The sequence below is a fragment of the Molothrus ater genome, chromosome 37 (genome assembly GCF_012460135.2).
Source record: "Molothrus ater isolate BHLD 08-10-18 breed brown headed cowbird chromosome 37, BPBGC_Mater_1.1, whole genome shotgun sequence".
Lineage (NCBI taxonomy): Eukaryota > Metazoa > Chordata > Aves > Passeriformes > Icteridae > Molothrus > Molothrus ater.
Window position 1 is genome coordinate 670190 of NC_071664.1, and position 15961 is coordinate 686150.

Below are 15961 nucleotides of genomic sequence, written 5' to 3' on the forward strand. Positions count from 1 at the left end.
CACTTCCGGCGCCTCCGCTTCCGTCCTTCCCGCGCTCGCTTCTCATTGGTCAAATCGCTGTTTCGCTCCGCCCCCTTGGCGCCGCGCTTAGCCAATAGAGTGTGGTGGTGCTGGAGGTGCGGCCAATGGGCGTTAGCGGTGTTGCGGGGTTGGGAGCCGGAAGCGTGAGGGGACTGGAGGAGCTATGGGGGTGAAGCTGGAGATCCTGAGGGTGCGAGAGAGGGGAACGGGAATGGGGATGGGAATGGGGGAAAGGGAATGGGGATGGGGGAACGGGAATGGGGGAAAGGGAATGGGGATGGGAATGGGGATGGGGGAACGGGAATGGGAATGGGGGAAAGGGAATGGGGATGGGAATGGGAATGGGGGAACGGGAATGGGAATGGGGGAAAGGGAATGAGGATGGGGATAGGAATAGGAATATGGGAATGGGAATGGGGGAATGGGATTGTGGGGTGGGAATGGGGATGAGGGAAAGGGAATAGGGATGGGGATAGGAACATGGGAATGGGAGTGGGGGAATGGGATTGTGGGGTGGGAATGGGGATGGGAATGGGAATGGGAAATGAGAATGGGGGGATGGAAACGGGAATGGGAATTGGATAACGGGATAATGGGATAAAGGGATAATGGGATAACGGGAATGGGAGTGGGAATGGAAACGGGAATGGGATAATGGGAATGGGATAATGGGAATGGGATTGGGAATGGGATAATGGGAATGGGAAAGAGAAAGGGGAATTGGAATGGGAATGGAGAATGGGAATGGGAACAGGTGGGGGATAACAGGAATAGGAAATGGGAACGGGGATGGGAAGCGGAATGGGAATGGGAACGGGATAACAGGGATAGGAATGGGATTGGGATAATGGGAATTGGAATGGGAACAGGGTGGGGATAACAGAAATGGGAAATGGAGATGGGAATGGGAAGAGGGTAATGGGAAAATGGAATAATGGGAACGGGAATGGGGGAAAGGGAACGAGAATGGGAATGGGAACAGGGGAACGGGGATGGGAATGGGAAAATGGGATAAAGGGATAACGGGAATGAGAACGGGGTAATGGGAACGGGAGTGGGAATGGGGATAATGGGAATGGGAATGGGGGAAAGGGAACGAGAATGGGAATGGGAATGGGAGTGGGGATGGGAACGGGGAAACGGAATAAAGGGATAACGGGAATGAGAACGGGGTAATGGGAACGAGAATGGGAATAGGAACAGGAATGGGAAAGGGGGGGAATAACGGGAATGGGGGAATAACGGGAATGGAAATGGGGGGGATAACAGGAATGGGGGAATGGGAATTGGGGAACAGGAATAGGAACGGGGGAAGGGGAATGGGTGGGGGATAACAGGAATAGGAACGGGGTAATGGGAATTGGAGAACAGGAATAGCAACGGGAATGGGAATGGGAACGGGGAAACGGGAACGGGAATGGGGGAACGGGAATGGGGGAACGGGGAAATGGGAATGGGGGAATGGGAATGGGGGAACGGGAATGGGAATGAGGGGATAATGGGAACGGGGAGGGGGGAACGGGAATGGGGAAATGGGAACGGGAACAGGGGGATAATGGGAACGGGAATAGGGGAACGGGAACGGGATAATGGGAAGAAATGAGAACGGGGGATAACGGGAACGGGGTGAGGGGAATGGGAGAACGAGGAGGGAGAAACAGGAACGGGAATAGGAGAGGGGATAACGGGACCGGGGGATGCAGGTGGCACAGGAGGGGTGACACAGGAGGGGACTCAGGTGACACAGGCGTCACTGTTACAGACGTGTGTTTATCTGGGGCTGGGGGTGGCAGGGATCACACAGGTGACACTCAAGTGTGACACAGGTGACACACAGGTGACAGGTGTGACACAGGTGTCACTGTCCCAGATGTTCCTGTACCTGTCCTTCCCCGGGGCCGTGTTCTGGGTCTGGGGGGTGACAGGGATGACACAGGTGGCACAGGTAACGGGGTAGGTGACACTCAGGTGACACTCAGCTGACACAGGTGTCACTGTCCCAGATGTTCCTGTACCTGTCCTTCCCCGTGGCCGTGTTCTGGGTCTCCAACCAGGCCGACCTCTTCCAGCATTACGTGATCGACCGCAAGGTGGGCAGGGACACTGCAGGGACACCTGGGACACACCTGGGGACACCCCTGGGGACACCTGAGGGTGGCTGGGGACAGCTGGGGGTACCCTGGGATATCCCTGGGGACACTGTGACACCCCTGGGGACACCTTGGGGTAGCTGGGGACACCATGGAATATCCCTGGGGACACTGGGCCACCCCTGGGGACATCCTGGGCCACTTGGGGCGACCCCTGGGGACACTGGGACACCCTGGGGGTGGCTGGGGACACCCTGGGGACACCTGGGGGTGGCTGTGACACCTGAGGACACCCCTGGGGACAACTGGGACACCCTGGGGACATCCTGGGATACTTGGGGGGACAGCTGGGACACCCTGGGGACACTGTAGGGACACCTGGGACACCCATGGGGATGGCTGGGGATGCGTTGGGGACATCTGGGGACACTTGGGGACACACCTGGGCCCCACTGTCCCCACTGTCCCCTCCCCTGATGCGCTCTCTTTGCAGAGGGAGATTTTCCCGCCGGACACCCCGGAACGGGTGAGACCCCAATGTCCCCAACTGTCCCCAGTTGTCCCCAGTGTGTCCCCAATGTCCTCCTCTGTGTCCTCAATGTCCCCCTGCTGTATCCGATGTCCTCCTGCTGTCCCCTGCCACATGGGGCAGTGAGCGGGGGACAGAGGGGACACACAGGGGACACTCCTGGTGCCACCTCGTGTCCCCCTGAGTCCCTGCTGTCCTCTGTCCCTGTGTCCCTGTCCTGTGTCCGTGTCCGCGTGTCACTGTCCCTGTGTCACTGTCCCCATGTCCCTGTGTCCCCATGTCCCCGTTCTCTGTCCGTGTGTCACTGTCCCTGTGTCCCTGTCCCCATGTCCCTGTCCCCATGTCCCTGTGTCTGTGTGTCCCTGTCCCCGTGTCCCTGTGTCCGTGTGTCACTGTCCGTGTGTCCCTGTGTCCGTGTGTCCCTGTCCCTGTGTCCGTGTGTCCCTGTCCGTGAGTCACTGTCCCCGTGTCCCTGTCCATGTGTCACTGTCCGTGTGTCCCTGTGTCCGTGTGTCCCTGTCCGTGTGTCCCTGTTCCTGTGTCCCTGTGTCCGTGTGTCCCTGTCTCTGTGTCCCTGTCCCTGTGTCCCTGTCCGTGTGTCCCTGTCTCTGTGTCACTGTCCCTGTGTCCCTGTGTCCGTGTGTCCCTGTCCGTGTGTCACTGTCCGTGTGTCCCCTCAGCGCCAGGCCATGGCTGAGCTGAAGCAGCGGCTGCGGGAGAGGAAGGGGACCCAGGCATGAGGGGACAGCGGGGACACAGCGGTGACACCAGGGGACGCACGGCCACCATGGGACACACGGCCACCATGGGGACCCAGGCATGAGGGGACACCGTGGGACACAGCAGTGACACCAGGGGACACACGGCCACCATGGGGACCCAGGCGTGAGGGGACAGCGGGGACACGGCCACCATGGGGACATGCGGCCACCGTGGGACACAGCAGGGACAGTGGGGACACATGGACACCGTGGGACACGGTGGTGACAGTGGGGTCACAGCTGGGACGCGGTGGTGACACCAAGGACTCATGGACACTGTGGTACACGCGGCCACCACGGGACACGGTGGTGACAGTGGGGACACGGTGACAGTGGGGACACGGTGACAGGGGACATGGGGACAGTGGGGACACAGTGGCTGTGAGGACATGGTGGCAGTGGGAACACGGTGACAGAGGGGACACAGTGACGGGGGACACAGTGACAGGGGCGTCACTCCCCTGGCTTGATGTGGCCCTGCTGTGACACCGGCGCTGTGGCTGTGGCGGTGACACGGGACACGCCTGTCACCGCCCTGTCACCGCCCTGTCACCGCCCTGTCACCGGGACACCGGTGCCAGCCCCATGACAGTGACAGACGGGACAGTGACAGCACCCGGTGGCATCACCGTGGCTGTGTTGGTGACAGAGGGGACAACAGCCATTGTCACATGCTGTGACAGCATTGGTGACAGTGTTGGTGACAATATTGGTGACAGAGGGAACAGCAGCCGGTGTCACTCACTGTGGCTGCCTTGGTGACAAAGGGGACGTGTGACAACAGCCGATGGCATCACCGGAATTGCTGTGACAGAGGGGACAGTGACAGCAGCCGGTGTCACATGCTGTGACAGTGTTGGGGTGACAGAAGGGGTGTGTGACAGCAGCCAGCGTCACACAGTGTGACCGTGTTGGTGACAATGACAACAGCCGGTGTCACACAGTGTGACCGTGTCGGTGACAGTGACAACAGCCGGTGTCACTCGTTGTCACCCTGTTGGTGACAAGAGACAGTGACAGCAGTTGATGGTATCACTGTGACCATGTTGGTGACAGAGGGGACAGTGACAACAGCCAATGTCACTCGCTGTGGCTGTGTTGGTGACAGTGTTGGTGACAGAGGGGACAACAGCCGGTGTCACTCGCTGTGACAGTGTTGCTGACAGAAGGGACAGTGACAATGACTGATGTCACTTGCTGTGACTGTGTTGGTGACAGAGGGGACAGTGACAACAGCCCCTGTCACGTTTTGGTGACAGTGACAGCAGCCAGTGTCACTCACTGTGGCCGTGTTGGTGACAAAGGGGACGCGTGACAACAGCCGATGGCATCGATGGCATCACTGTGACAGCGTTGGTGACAGTGACAACAGCCGGTGTCACACACTGTGGCAGTGTTGGTGACAGTGACAGGAGCTGATGTCACTCGCTGTCACCGTGTTGGTGACAATGACAACAGCCAGTGTCACTCACTGTGGCCGTGTTGGTGACAGTGTTGGTGACAGTGACAATAGCTGGTGTCACTCGCTGTGACCGTGTTGGTGACAAGAGACAGTGACAGCAGTTGATGGCATCGCTGTGACCGTGTTGGTGACAGAGGGAACAGTGACAACAGCCAATGTCCCACACTGTGGCTGTGTTGGTGACAGTGACAACAGCCGGTGTCACACACTGTGACCGTGTTGGTGACAGTGACAACAGCCAGTGTCCCACACTGTGGCAGTGTTGGTGACAGCGTTGGTGACAGTGACAATAGCTGGTGTCACTCGCTGTGACCGTGTTGGTGACAAAGGGGACAGTGCCAGCGCCCTCTGTCCCCCTCTGTCCCCCTCTGTCCCCGCCGATGCCGCGCGTGGCCGGGGCTGTGCCCGTGTTGGTGGCACAGGGGACGCGTGTCCTGCCTGATGCCACCCCGGCCACGTGGCCACCCCCGTGTGTGTCCCTGCGCTGCTGGGGACGCGTGTGACACGTGTGACAGGTGTGACGTGCGTGTGACGCGTCAGGGACACGTTTGGGGACACGTGCCACCCCCGGCTGTCCCCGCCCCAATAAACGGCGCTGGCTCTGCCCGCAGGGTGGCACCAGGGTGGCACCAGGGTGGCACTGCCGTCCCTTAGTGCCACCTGTGCCCCTCGGTGTCCCCTGGTGCCACCCCCGCGGGTGTCCTGTGTCCCTTGATGTCACCTGAGTGCTGTCCCTGTCTCTTGGTGCCACCCCCGGTGCCACCCCCATGTCCCCAGGGTCCCCACAGGTGTCACCCCCTGGTGCCACCCCTGTGCCCAGTGCCACCCCCAGTGTCACCCCCCCCGCCTGGTGCCACCCCCCAGTGCCACCCCCGTGTCCCCAAGGTCCCCACGGGTGTCACCCCCGATGCCACCCCCAGTGCCAACACCTGCCTGGTGTCACCCCTGGTGCCACCCCATGTCCCTAATGTCCCCATGGGTGTCACTCACCCCTGGTGCCACCCCCAGAGGTGTCAGTGCCACCCCATTGCCCAATGCCACCCCCAGTGCCACCCCCATGTCCCCAATGTCCCCATGGGTGTCACTCACCCCTGATGTGCCCCTCTGTCCCCAAGGTCCCCTTGAGTGTGACCCCCGGTGCCACCCCCAGAGGTGTCAGTGCCACCCCCGGTGCCACCCCTTGTCCTTAAGGTCCCCACGAGTGTCACTCACCCCCGGTGCCACCCTCAGTGCCACCCCCGTGTCCCCAATGTCGAGTCCACTCCCTGGTGCCACCCTCAGTGCCAACCCCTGTCCCCAATGTCCCTACGGCTGTCACCCCCGGTGCCCCCCCAGTGTCCTCATAGGTGTCACTCACTCCCCGGTGCCACCCTCAGTGCCACCCCCGTGTCCCCAATGGTGCCACCCTCAGTGCCACCCCCCGTGTCCCCAATGTCCCCACTTGGTTCCACCCTCAGTGCCACCCCGTGTCCCCAATGGTGCCACCCCCAGTGTCCTCAATGGTGCCACCCCCATGTCCCCAATGGTGCCACCCTCAGTGCTACCCCCATGTCCCCAATGTCCCCGCTCAGTGCTACCCCCATGTCCCCAATGGTGCCACCCTCGGTGCCACCCCCGTGTCCCCAATGGTGCCACCCCTGGTGCTCGGGGCTTTATTGGGGACACAGCAGGGGAGGGGCGGGGCCGGGGGGTCCCGGGCGGTTCCTGGGGGGGTCCGGGGGTGTCCTGGGGGGTCCGGGGGGTCCTGGGGGGTCCTGGGGTGTCCGGGGGGTCCTGGGGTGTCCTGGGGGGTCTCAGTCCTGCGGGCACAGGAGGGGGGTGGGGGGGGCACTCATGGGGTGCCCGGGGGTGCCCCCAGCCCCAGCCCCAGTGCCCACCCTGGGTGTCCCCAAATGCCCCCAGTGCCCCCCGATGTCCCCAAATGCCCCCCGTGCCCCCCGATGTCCCCAAATGCCCCCCGTGCCCCCCAATGTCCCCAAATGCCCCCAGTGCCCACCCTGGGTGTCCCCAAATGTCCCCCGTGCCCACCCTGGGTGTCCCCAAATGCCCACCCTGGGTGTCCCCAAGTGCTCCCAGGAACCCCCCTCATACCCACCTGTGCCCCTCCCGATCCAAACCCTGGCACCTGGGCACGGGCAGCCCCAGGTACCCCTCAGGTGCCCCCTCATACCCACCTGTGCCCCCCCCGCTGCCAAACCCTGGGCACGGGCAGGTGCTGCAGTCTCTGTACCCCCCCTGTGCCCCCCAGTGCCCCCTCATGCCCACCTGTGCCCCTCCCGATCCAAACCCTGGCCCCTGGGCACGGGCAGCCCTTGTGCCCCCCAGGTACCCCCCCCCGTGCCCACCTGTGCCCCCCCGGTGCCAAAGCCGGGCAGCCTGGGCACGGGCAGGCGCTGCTCGTCCATCCTGCGCCCCTGCGTGTTCGCCACCATGTCCAGCAGCGAGGCCAACTCGGGGGGCGCCGCCTCCGAGACCCCTCCTCCTGCCGGGGGGGGAGGGGACACGGGGTCACAGGGGGCACCTCGGGGACCCTCGAGTCACCAGGGGCACCCCGGGGGTACCAGGGGCACCCTCGGGGACCCTCGAGTCACCAGGGGCACCCCAGGGGTACCAGGGGCACCCTCGGGGACCCTCGAGTCACCAGGGGCACCCCAGGGGTACCAGGGGCACCCTCGGGGACCCTCGAGTCACCAGGGGCACCCAGGGGACACCAGGGACACCCTCGGGGACCCTCGAGTCACCAGGGACACCCCGGGGGTACCAGGGACACCCCATGGAACACAAGGGGCACACAGGGGGTACCAGGGTCACACATGGGGACCCTCGAGTCACCAGGGACACCCCAGGGTCACAGGGGGCACCTCGGGGACCCTCGAGTCACCAGGGGCACCCAGGGGCACCCAGGGATACCAGGGGCAACCAGGTGGCACCAAGGGCACCCAGGGGCACTCGGGGACACCCAGGGGACACCAGGGGCACCCTCGGGGACCCTCGAGTCACCAGGGGCACCCCGGGGGTCACAGGGGGCACCTCGGGGACCCTCAAGTCACCAGGGACACACAGGGGACACCAGGGGCATCCTCGGGGACCCTCGAGTCACCAGGGGCACCCCGGGGACACCAGGGACACCCTCGGGGACCCTCGAGTCACCAGGGGCACCTCAGGGGCACCCAGGGATACCAGGGGCAACCAGGTGGCACCAAGGGCACCCAGGGCACTCGGGGACACCCAGGGGACACCAGGGGCACACAGGGGGTACCAGGGGCACACAGGGGGTAGCAGGGGCACCCTCGGGGACCCTCGAGTCACCAGGGACACACATGAAGCACCCAGGGGTACCAGGGGCACCCCATGGAACACAGGGGGCACCCAGGGGGCACCAGGGGGACACGTGGGGACCCTCAAGTCACCAGGGACACCCAGGGGGCACCTCAGGTCACAAGGGGTAACCGGGGGCACGCGGGGACACACAGGGGACACCAGGGGCACCCCATGGAACACAAGGGGCACCCAGGGGGTACCAGGGTCACACATGGGGACCCTCGAGTCACCAGGGGCACCCCGGGGGCAGCCAGGGGGCACCAGGGGGACACATGGGGACCCTCGAGTCACCAGGGACACCCAGGGGCACCCAGGGGGCACCTCAGGTCACAAGGGGTACCCAGGGGCACTCGGGGACACCCAGGGGACACCAGGGGCACCTTGGAGTCACCTGGGTCACCAGGGGCACCCATGGGACACCAGGGGCACCTCGGGGACACCTCAGGGACATCTGGGTCACATGGGGTACCCAGGGGACACCCAGGGGCACCCAGGGGCACCTCAGGTCACCCATGGGCACCTCGGGGACATCAGGGTCACCAGGAGCACCCGTGGGGCACCCAGGGACACCCTTGGATCACCCATGGGTCACACAGGGGCACACAGGGGGGCACCCTTGGGGACCCTCGAGTCACCAGGGGCACCCAGGGGGCACCTCAGTTCACAAGGGGCACCCAGGGGCACTCGGGGACACCCCAGGGGCGCACATGGGGCACCCAGGGGACATCCGGGTCACCCTTGGGGACCCTCGGGTCACCGTGGGCGTCTCGTGGGCCCCTGGTGTCCCCCTGCTGTCCCCGGGGTCCCCTTTGTGTGTCCCCCCGGTGTCCCCCGTGTCCCCATACCCGCTCCCCCTTCTGTCCCTCACCCGTGCCACCCCCTCTGTCCCCCGTTGTCCCTCCGTCCGTCTGTCCCTCTGTCCCTCTGTCCCCCTGTCTCCCCTCTGTCCCCCCTCTGTCCCCCTGTCCCTCTCTGTCCCCCCTCTGTCCCTCTCTGTCCCCCCTCTGTCCCTCCGTCCCTCTGTCCCTCTGTCCCCCCCCGTCCCTCTGTCCCTCTGTCCCCCCTCTGTCCCCTGTCTGTCCCCCCGTCCCCCTGTCCCCCTCTCTGTCCCTTTGTCTCTCTGTCCCTCTGTCCCTCTGTCCCCCCCCCCGTCCCCCTGTCCCCCTGTACCCTGTCTGTCCGTCTGTCCCTCTTTGTCCCTCTCTGTCCCTCTGTCCCCCTCTGTCCCCCTGTCCCTCTGTCCCCCCTCTGTCCCCTGTCTGTCCCCCTGTCCCTCTATCCCCCCCTGTCCCCCTGTACCCTGTCTGTCCGTCTGTCCCTCTGTCCCCCTCTGTCCCTCTGTCCCTCTCTGTCCCCCCTCTGTCCCTCCCCCATCCCTCTGTCCCACCCATCCCCTTGTCCCTCTGTCCCCCCTCTGTCCCCTGTCTGTCCCCCTGTCTCTCTGTCCCCCCTCTGTCCCTCTCTGTCCCCCCTCTGTCCCCCCCGTCCCCCTGTCCCCCTGTCCCTCTATCCCCCCCCGTCCCCCTGTCCCCTGTCTGTCCGTCTGTCCCTCACCGGTGCCCCCCCCCAGGCTGCAGCGCTGTTCGTCCATCCGCGTTCCCTGCACGGAGCTCAGCAGCGAGAAGAACCCCTCCTGTTCGGGGGGCCCCCCCTCTGCCGGGGACCCCCCCTGTGGGCACAGAGCGTCAGAGACCCCCCCAAAACAAACAGGGAACCCCAAAACAAACAGGGAACCCCAAAAGAGAGACCCCCCCCAAAAACAGGGAACCCCAAAAGAGAGACCCCCCCCAAAAACAGGGAACCCCAAAACCAAACAGGGAACCCCCAAAACAAACAGGGAACCCCAAAAGAGAGACCCCTCCCAAAAACAGGGAACCCCAAAAGAGAGACCCCTCCCAAAACAGGAACCCCTCCTGTTCGGGGGACCCCCCCCTGTGGGCACAGAGAGTCAGAGACCCCCCCAAAACAGGGAACCCCAAAACAAACAGGGAACCCCCAAACCAGGGACCCCCCAAAACAAACAGGGACCCCCCCCAAAACAAACAGGGAACCCCAAAACAGGGACCCCCCCAAAACAAACAGGGAACCCCTCCTGTTCGAGGGACCCCCCCTGTGGGCACGGAGAGTCAGAGACCCCCCCAAAACAGGGAACCCCAAAACAAACAGGGAACCCCCAAAACAAACAGGGAACCCCAAAAGAGAGACCCCTCCCAAAACAGGAACCCCCCCCAAAACAGGGAACCCCAAAAGAGAGACCCCCCCCAAAACAGGGAACCCCCCAAAACAGGAACCCCCCCAAAACAAACAGGGACCCCCAAAACAGGGAACCCCTCCTGTTCGGGGGACCCCCCTCTGCCGGGGAACCCCCCTGTGGCCACAGAGAGTCAGAGACCCCCTCAAAATAGGGAACCCCAAAACAGGGAACCCCCCCAAAACAGGAAACCCCAAAACTGGGAACCCCCCCTCAAAACAGAGAACCCCAAAACAGGGACCCCCCCCTTAAAACAGGGACCCCCCCAAAACAGGGAACCCCCCCCCAAAACAGGGAGCCCCCAAAACAGGGACCCCCCAAACAGGGAACCCGTCCTGTCCCGGGACCCCCCCGCTCTGGGGACCCCCCCCCAACAGAAGCCCCGCCCCCTTGCGCCGCCCCCACCCCCGGTGACCCCCAAATGTGGGGGGCAGCCTCGGTGATACCCCGGGGTACCCCAAAACCCCCCCGGGGATACCCCAAAATCCCCCAGGGGTGCCCCCAACCCCAAAACCGTCCCATGGGGTGTCCCCTGTGCCCCTCTGAGACCCCAACCCCCCCTCAGGGGCACCCCCAGACCCACAAAACGCACCCAGGGGTGCCCCCAAACCCCCCGAGGACAGCCCCGAACCCCCAAAACCCCCCTGGGGATACCCCAAACCTCCCTCAGGGGTCCCCAAAACCCCCCAGGGGCACCCCCAGACCCCCCTGTGCCCCCCGAGACCCCAAAACCCTCCCAGGTATTCCCCTCAACCCCCCCCCCGGGGATACCCCAAACCCCCCCAAGAATAAACCCGAACCCCCAAAATCCCCCTGGGGATACCCCAAATCCCCCCGGAGTCCCCCCAGAGCCCCCCAGGTCCCCCAAACGCCCCCCAGGGGTACCCCCAAACCCCCGTGTGCCCCCCCGAGACCCCAACCCCCCCTCAGGGGTACCCTAACCCCGCCGGGGGCCGCCCCAGATCCCAAACCCCCCGTGTGTCCCCCCGGTGTCCCCCCTGTGCCCCCCGGTGCCCCCCGGTCCCCCCGGTCCCCCCTATGCCCCCCCTGTGTCCCCCCTGTGCCCCCCGGTGCCCCCCCTGTGTCCCCCCCTGTGTCCCCCTGTGTCCCCCGGTGCCCCCCCGGTGTCCCCGGTGTCCCCCGGTCCCCCCGGTCCCCCCTGTGTCCCCCCGGTCCCCCCGGTCCCCCCTGTGTCCCCCCTGTGTCCCCCCTGTGTCCCCCCGGTCCCCCCTGTGCCCCCCCTGTGTCCCCCCTGTGTCCCCCCGGTGTCCCCCCGGTGTCCCCCCGGTCCCCCCGGTGTCCCCCCTGTGTCCCCCCGGTCCCCCCGGTGTCCCCCCGGTGTCCCCCTGTGTCCCCCCTCACCGCGTTGCTCTCGGGCTCGGAGCCCCCCGGGGCCGCCATGGCGGGTGGGGGGAGCGGCCCCCGAGGGGCCTCTTATGGCAGCTGGGGACAGGGGGGGACAGGGGGGGACACGGGGGGGACATTGGGGAGGGGACAGCAGGGACGGGGGGGACAGCGGGGGGGACACGGGGGGGACATGGGGGGGACATGGGGGAGAGGACAGGGGGGGACGGGGGGGACACGGGTGGGGACACGGGGGTGGACACGGGGGGGGGGGACGGGGGGACAGCAGGGACGGGGGGGGACAGCGGGGGGGACACGGGGGGACATGGGGGGGACATTGGGGAGAGGACGGGGGGACAGGGGGGGACACGGGGGTGGACACGGGGGGGGACGGGGGGGGGACGGGGGGACAGCAGGGACGGGGGGGACACGGGGGACATTGGGGAGGGGACAGCGGGGAGGGGACGGGGGGGCGACAAAGGGACAGGGGAGGACAGGGGGACCCTGGGGGACATGGGGGGACATGGCGGGGGGGGACACGGGGAGACGGAGGGGACACGAGGAGGGACAGGGGGACGGGGGGGAAACGGGGGGACAGGGACAGGAGGGGGACACGGGGACAGGAGGGGACAGGGAGGGATGCGGGAGACAGGGACAGGGGGGACACAGGGACAGGAGGGACAGGAGGGGACAGGGAGGGATGGGGGGGACACAGGGACGCGGGGGGCACTGGGGATAGGGGAGGGACAGCAGGGACACGGGGACAGGGGGGACAGGGGAGGGACGGGGGGACAGGGACGGGGGGACAGGGGGACAGGAGGGGACAGGGAGGGATGGGGGGGACAGGAGGGGACAGCGGGCGACACGGGGAGGGACACGAGGGGCATTGGGGGGGGACAGCGGGGAGGGGACACTGGGGGGACACGGGTGGGACAGCGGGGGGACGGGGGGCGGGGGGGGACATTGAGGGGGACAAGGGGACAGCGGGAACGCGGACACGGGGAGGGGACATTGGGGGACGTGGGGGGGACACGGGGACGGGGGGGGGACATTGGGGAGGGGACGGTGGAGACCGGGGGATGCGGGGCGGGGACACGGGGGGGACACGGGGACAGGGAGGGACGGGGGGGGGACACGGCGGGGGGGACAGCGGGGACACGGACACGGGGAGGGGACATTGGGGGACGTGGGGGGGACACGGGGACCGGGGGGGACACGGGGGGGACAGCGGGGACACGGACACGGGGAGGGGACATTGGGGGACGTGGGAGGGACACGGGTGGGACAGGGGAAGAGAGGGGGGGACATTGGGGAGGGGACAGCGGAGAGGGGACACAGGGACGGGGGGGGACACGAAAGGGACACGGGGAGCGACACGAGCGGGGACGGGGGGGGACACGGGGGGGACACGGAGGGGACACGGGGGGGACACGGAGGGGACATTGGGGGGGGACACGGGGGGGACACGGAGGGGACACGGGGGGGACACGCGGGTGATGGGAGCGCGGGGGGAGCACCCGTGGGTGCCGCGTGTGCCAACAGCGGCCGCGGGGGCTGCGGGGTCCCCGTGGGGTCCCATGGGTGCTGTGGGGTCTCCATGGAGTCCCCGTGGGTTCCCATGGGGTTCCCATGGGTGCTGTGGGATCGCTGTGGGTGCTGTGGGGTCTCCATGAGGTCTGCGTGGGCATCATTGGGTCCCATGGGTGCTGTGGTGTCCCCGTGGGTGCTCTGGGGTCTCCATGGGGTCCCCGAGGGTGCTGTGGGGTTTATGGGTGCTGTGGGATCGCTGTGGGCGCTGTGGGGTCTCCATGAGGTCCCCGTGGGCATCATGGGGTCCCATGGGTGCTGTGGGGTCACCGTGGGGTCCCCGTGGGTGCTATGGGATCGCTGTTGGGTGCTGTGGGTCCCCATGGGTGCTGTAGTGTCCCATTGGGCTGTGGGGTCTGTGGGTGCTCTGGGGTCCCCGTGGCTGCTCTGGGGGTCCCCGTGGGCGCTGTGGGGTTTATGGGCGCTGTGGGGTCTGTGGGTGCTGTGGGTGTCTGTGGGGTCCCCACGAGGTTCCCATGGGTGCCGTGGGGTCTGTGGGATCGCTATGGGTGCTCTGGGGTGCCCATGAGATCCCCGTGGGTGTCACGGGGATCCCATGGGCGCTGTGGGGTCTCCGTGGATCCCCATGGGGTCCCTGTGGGTGCTGTGCGGTCCCATGGGGTCCCTGTGGGTGCTCTGGGGTCCCCATGGGGTCCCATGGGTGCTGTGGGGTCACCATGGGGTCCCTGTGGGTGCTGTGGGGTCCCATAGGGTCCTATGGGTGCTGTGAGGTCCCTGTGGGTGCTCTGGGGTCCCATGGGGTCCCATGGGTGCTCTGGGGTCCTATGGGTGCTCTGGGGTCCCCGTTCGGTCCCGGTTGTCCCCGTGTCCCCCCCAATGTCCCCCACATGTCCCCGTCCCCCCCCCGCGTCACCCCGTGTCCCCAATCCCCCCCTGGCAGCCGCGAGCAATTAACGAAATGGCGCTTAATTAATTACAGACATCCAAAATGGCGCTTAATGAATTACACCCATCCAAAATGGCGCTTAATTAATTACACCCATCCAAAATGGCGCTTAATGAATTACACCCATTAAAAATGGCCCTTAATGAATTACACCCATTAAAAATGGTCCTTAATTATTTACACCCATCGAAAATTGTGCATAATTAATTGCACCATCAACAACGGCGTTTAATTAATTACACCCATCAACGGTGGTTCTTAATGAATTACACCCATCCAAAATGGTGCTTAATTAATTGCATCCATCGAAAAATGTTTTTTAATTAACTACATCTATAAAAATGGTTGTTAATTATTTACAGCCACCGAAAATGGTTTTTAATTAATTACACCCATCGAAAATGGTGCTTAATTAATTACACCCATAAAAAATGGTGTTTAATGAATTACACCTATCGGAAATGGTTCTTAATGAATTACACCCATCAAAAACGGCCCTTAATTAATTACACCCATGGAAAATCGCTTTTAATAATTACACCCATCAACAATGGTTCTTAATTAATTACACCTATCAAAAATGGTTCTTAATTAATTACACCCATTGAATATGGTTCTTAATTAATTACACCCATCGACAATGGTGGTTAATTAGTTACACCCATCCAAAATGGTGCTTAATTAATTACACCCATCTAAAATGGCGGTTAATTAATTACACCTATCAAAAATGGTTCTTAATTATTTACAGCCATTGAAAATAGTTTTTAATTAATTACACCCATAAAAATTGGCATTTAATGAATTACACCCATCGACAACAGCTCTTAATGAATTACACCCATCGAAAACGGTGTTTAATTAATTACACCCATTAACAACACCTCTTAATTAATTACACCTATCGAAAATGGCGCTTAATTAATTACACCCATCAAAAATGGTTCTTAATGAATTGCACCCCTCCGAAATGGCTCTTAATGAATTACACCCATCAACAATGGCGCTTAATTGATTACACCCAATCAACCCCACCTTGGGACGGGGACACAGGGGGACAGTGGGGGACATTGGGGACATTGGGGGGACATTGGGGGGACATTGGGGACATTGGGGGGACATTGGGGGACATTGGGGGGACATTGGGGGAACATTGGGGGGACATTGGGGACACTGGGGGGACATTGGGGGGACATTGGGGACACTGGGGACAGTGGGGACATTGGGGGACATTGGGGGACATTGGGGGAACATTGGGGGGACATTGGGGACATTGGGGACATTGGGGGGACATTGGGGACATTGGGGGAACATTGGGGGGACATTGGGGGAACATTGGGGACATTGGGGACATTGGGGGGACATTGGGGGGACATTGGGGGAACATTGGGGGGACATTGGGGACATTGAGGGACATTGGGGGGACATTGGGGGACATTGGGGACATTGGGGACATTGGGGACATTGGGGACATTGGGGGGACATTGGGGACATTGGGGGACATTGGGGGACATTGGGGGGAGATTGGGGACATTGGGGGACATTGGGGGAACATTGGGGACATTGGGGACATTGGGGGAACATTGGGGGAACATTGGGGACATTGGGGGACATTGGGGGGACATTGGGGACATTGGGGACATTGGGGGACATTGAGGGAACATTGGGGACATTGGGGACATTGGGGG

The 15961-nt window shown here is 63.6% G+C and overlaps 2 protein-coding genes across 3 annotated transcripts; one reads left to right on the top strand and one right to left on the bottom strand.

Moving 5' to 3' along the window:
* The first annotated feature begins 143 nt into the window (after positions 1–143).
* Positions 144–14645, top strand: LOC118700817 (protein PET100 homolog, mitochondrial). Of its 2 annotated transcripts, none has more exons than XM_036405394.1 (4): positions 144–211; positions 2025–2111; positions 2605–2637; positions 14307–14645. In XM_036405394.1, exons 1-4 carry the CDS (start codon positions 185–187, stop codon positions 14358–14360), a joined length of 201 nt encoding a protein of 66 aa, XP_036261287.1. In that variant the 5' UTR covers positions 144–184; the 3' UTR covers positions 14361–14645. The 2 variants fall into 2 exon arrangements, with proteins under 2 accessions (XP_036261287.1, XP_036261285.1); XM_036405392.2 differs by lacking the exon at positions 14307–14645 and adding an exon at positions 3321–5583.
* On the bottom strand, positions 6502–11965 carry PCP2 (Purkinje cell protein 2). Its single transcript, XM_036405391.2, has 4 exons — positions 11798–11965; positions 9739–9853; positions 7209–7345; positions 6502–6662 (listed from the first exon to the last, which is right to left on the bottom strand). Exons 1-4 carry the CDS (start codon positions 11834–11836, stop codon positions 6657–6659), a joined length of 297 nt encoding a protein of 98 aa, XP_036261284.1. The 5' UTR covers positions 11837–11965; the 3' UTR covers positions 6502–6656.
* Positions 14646–15961: the final 1316 nt, after the last annotated feature.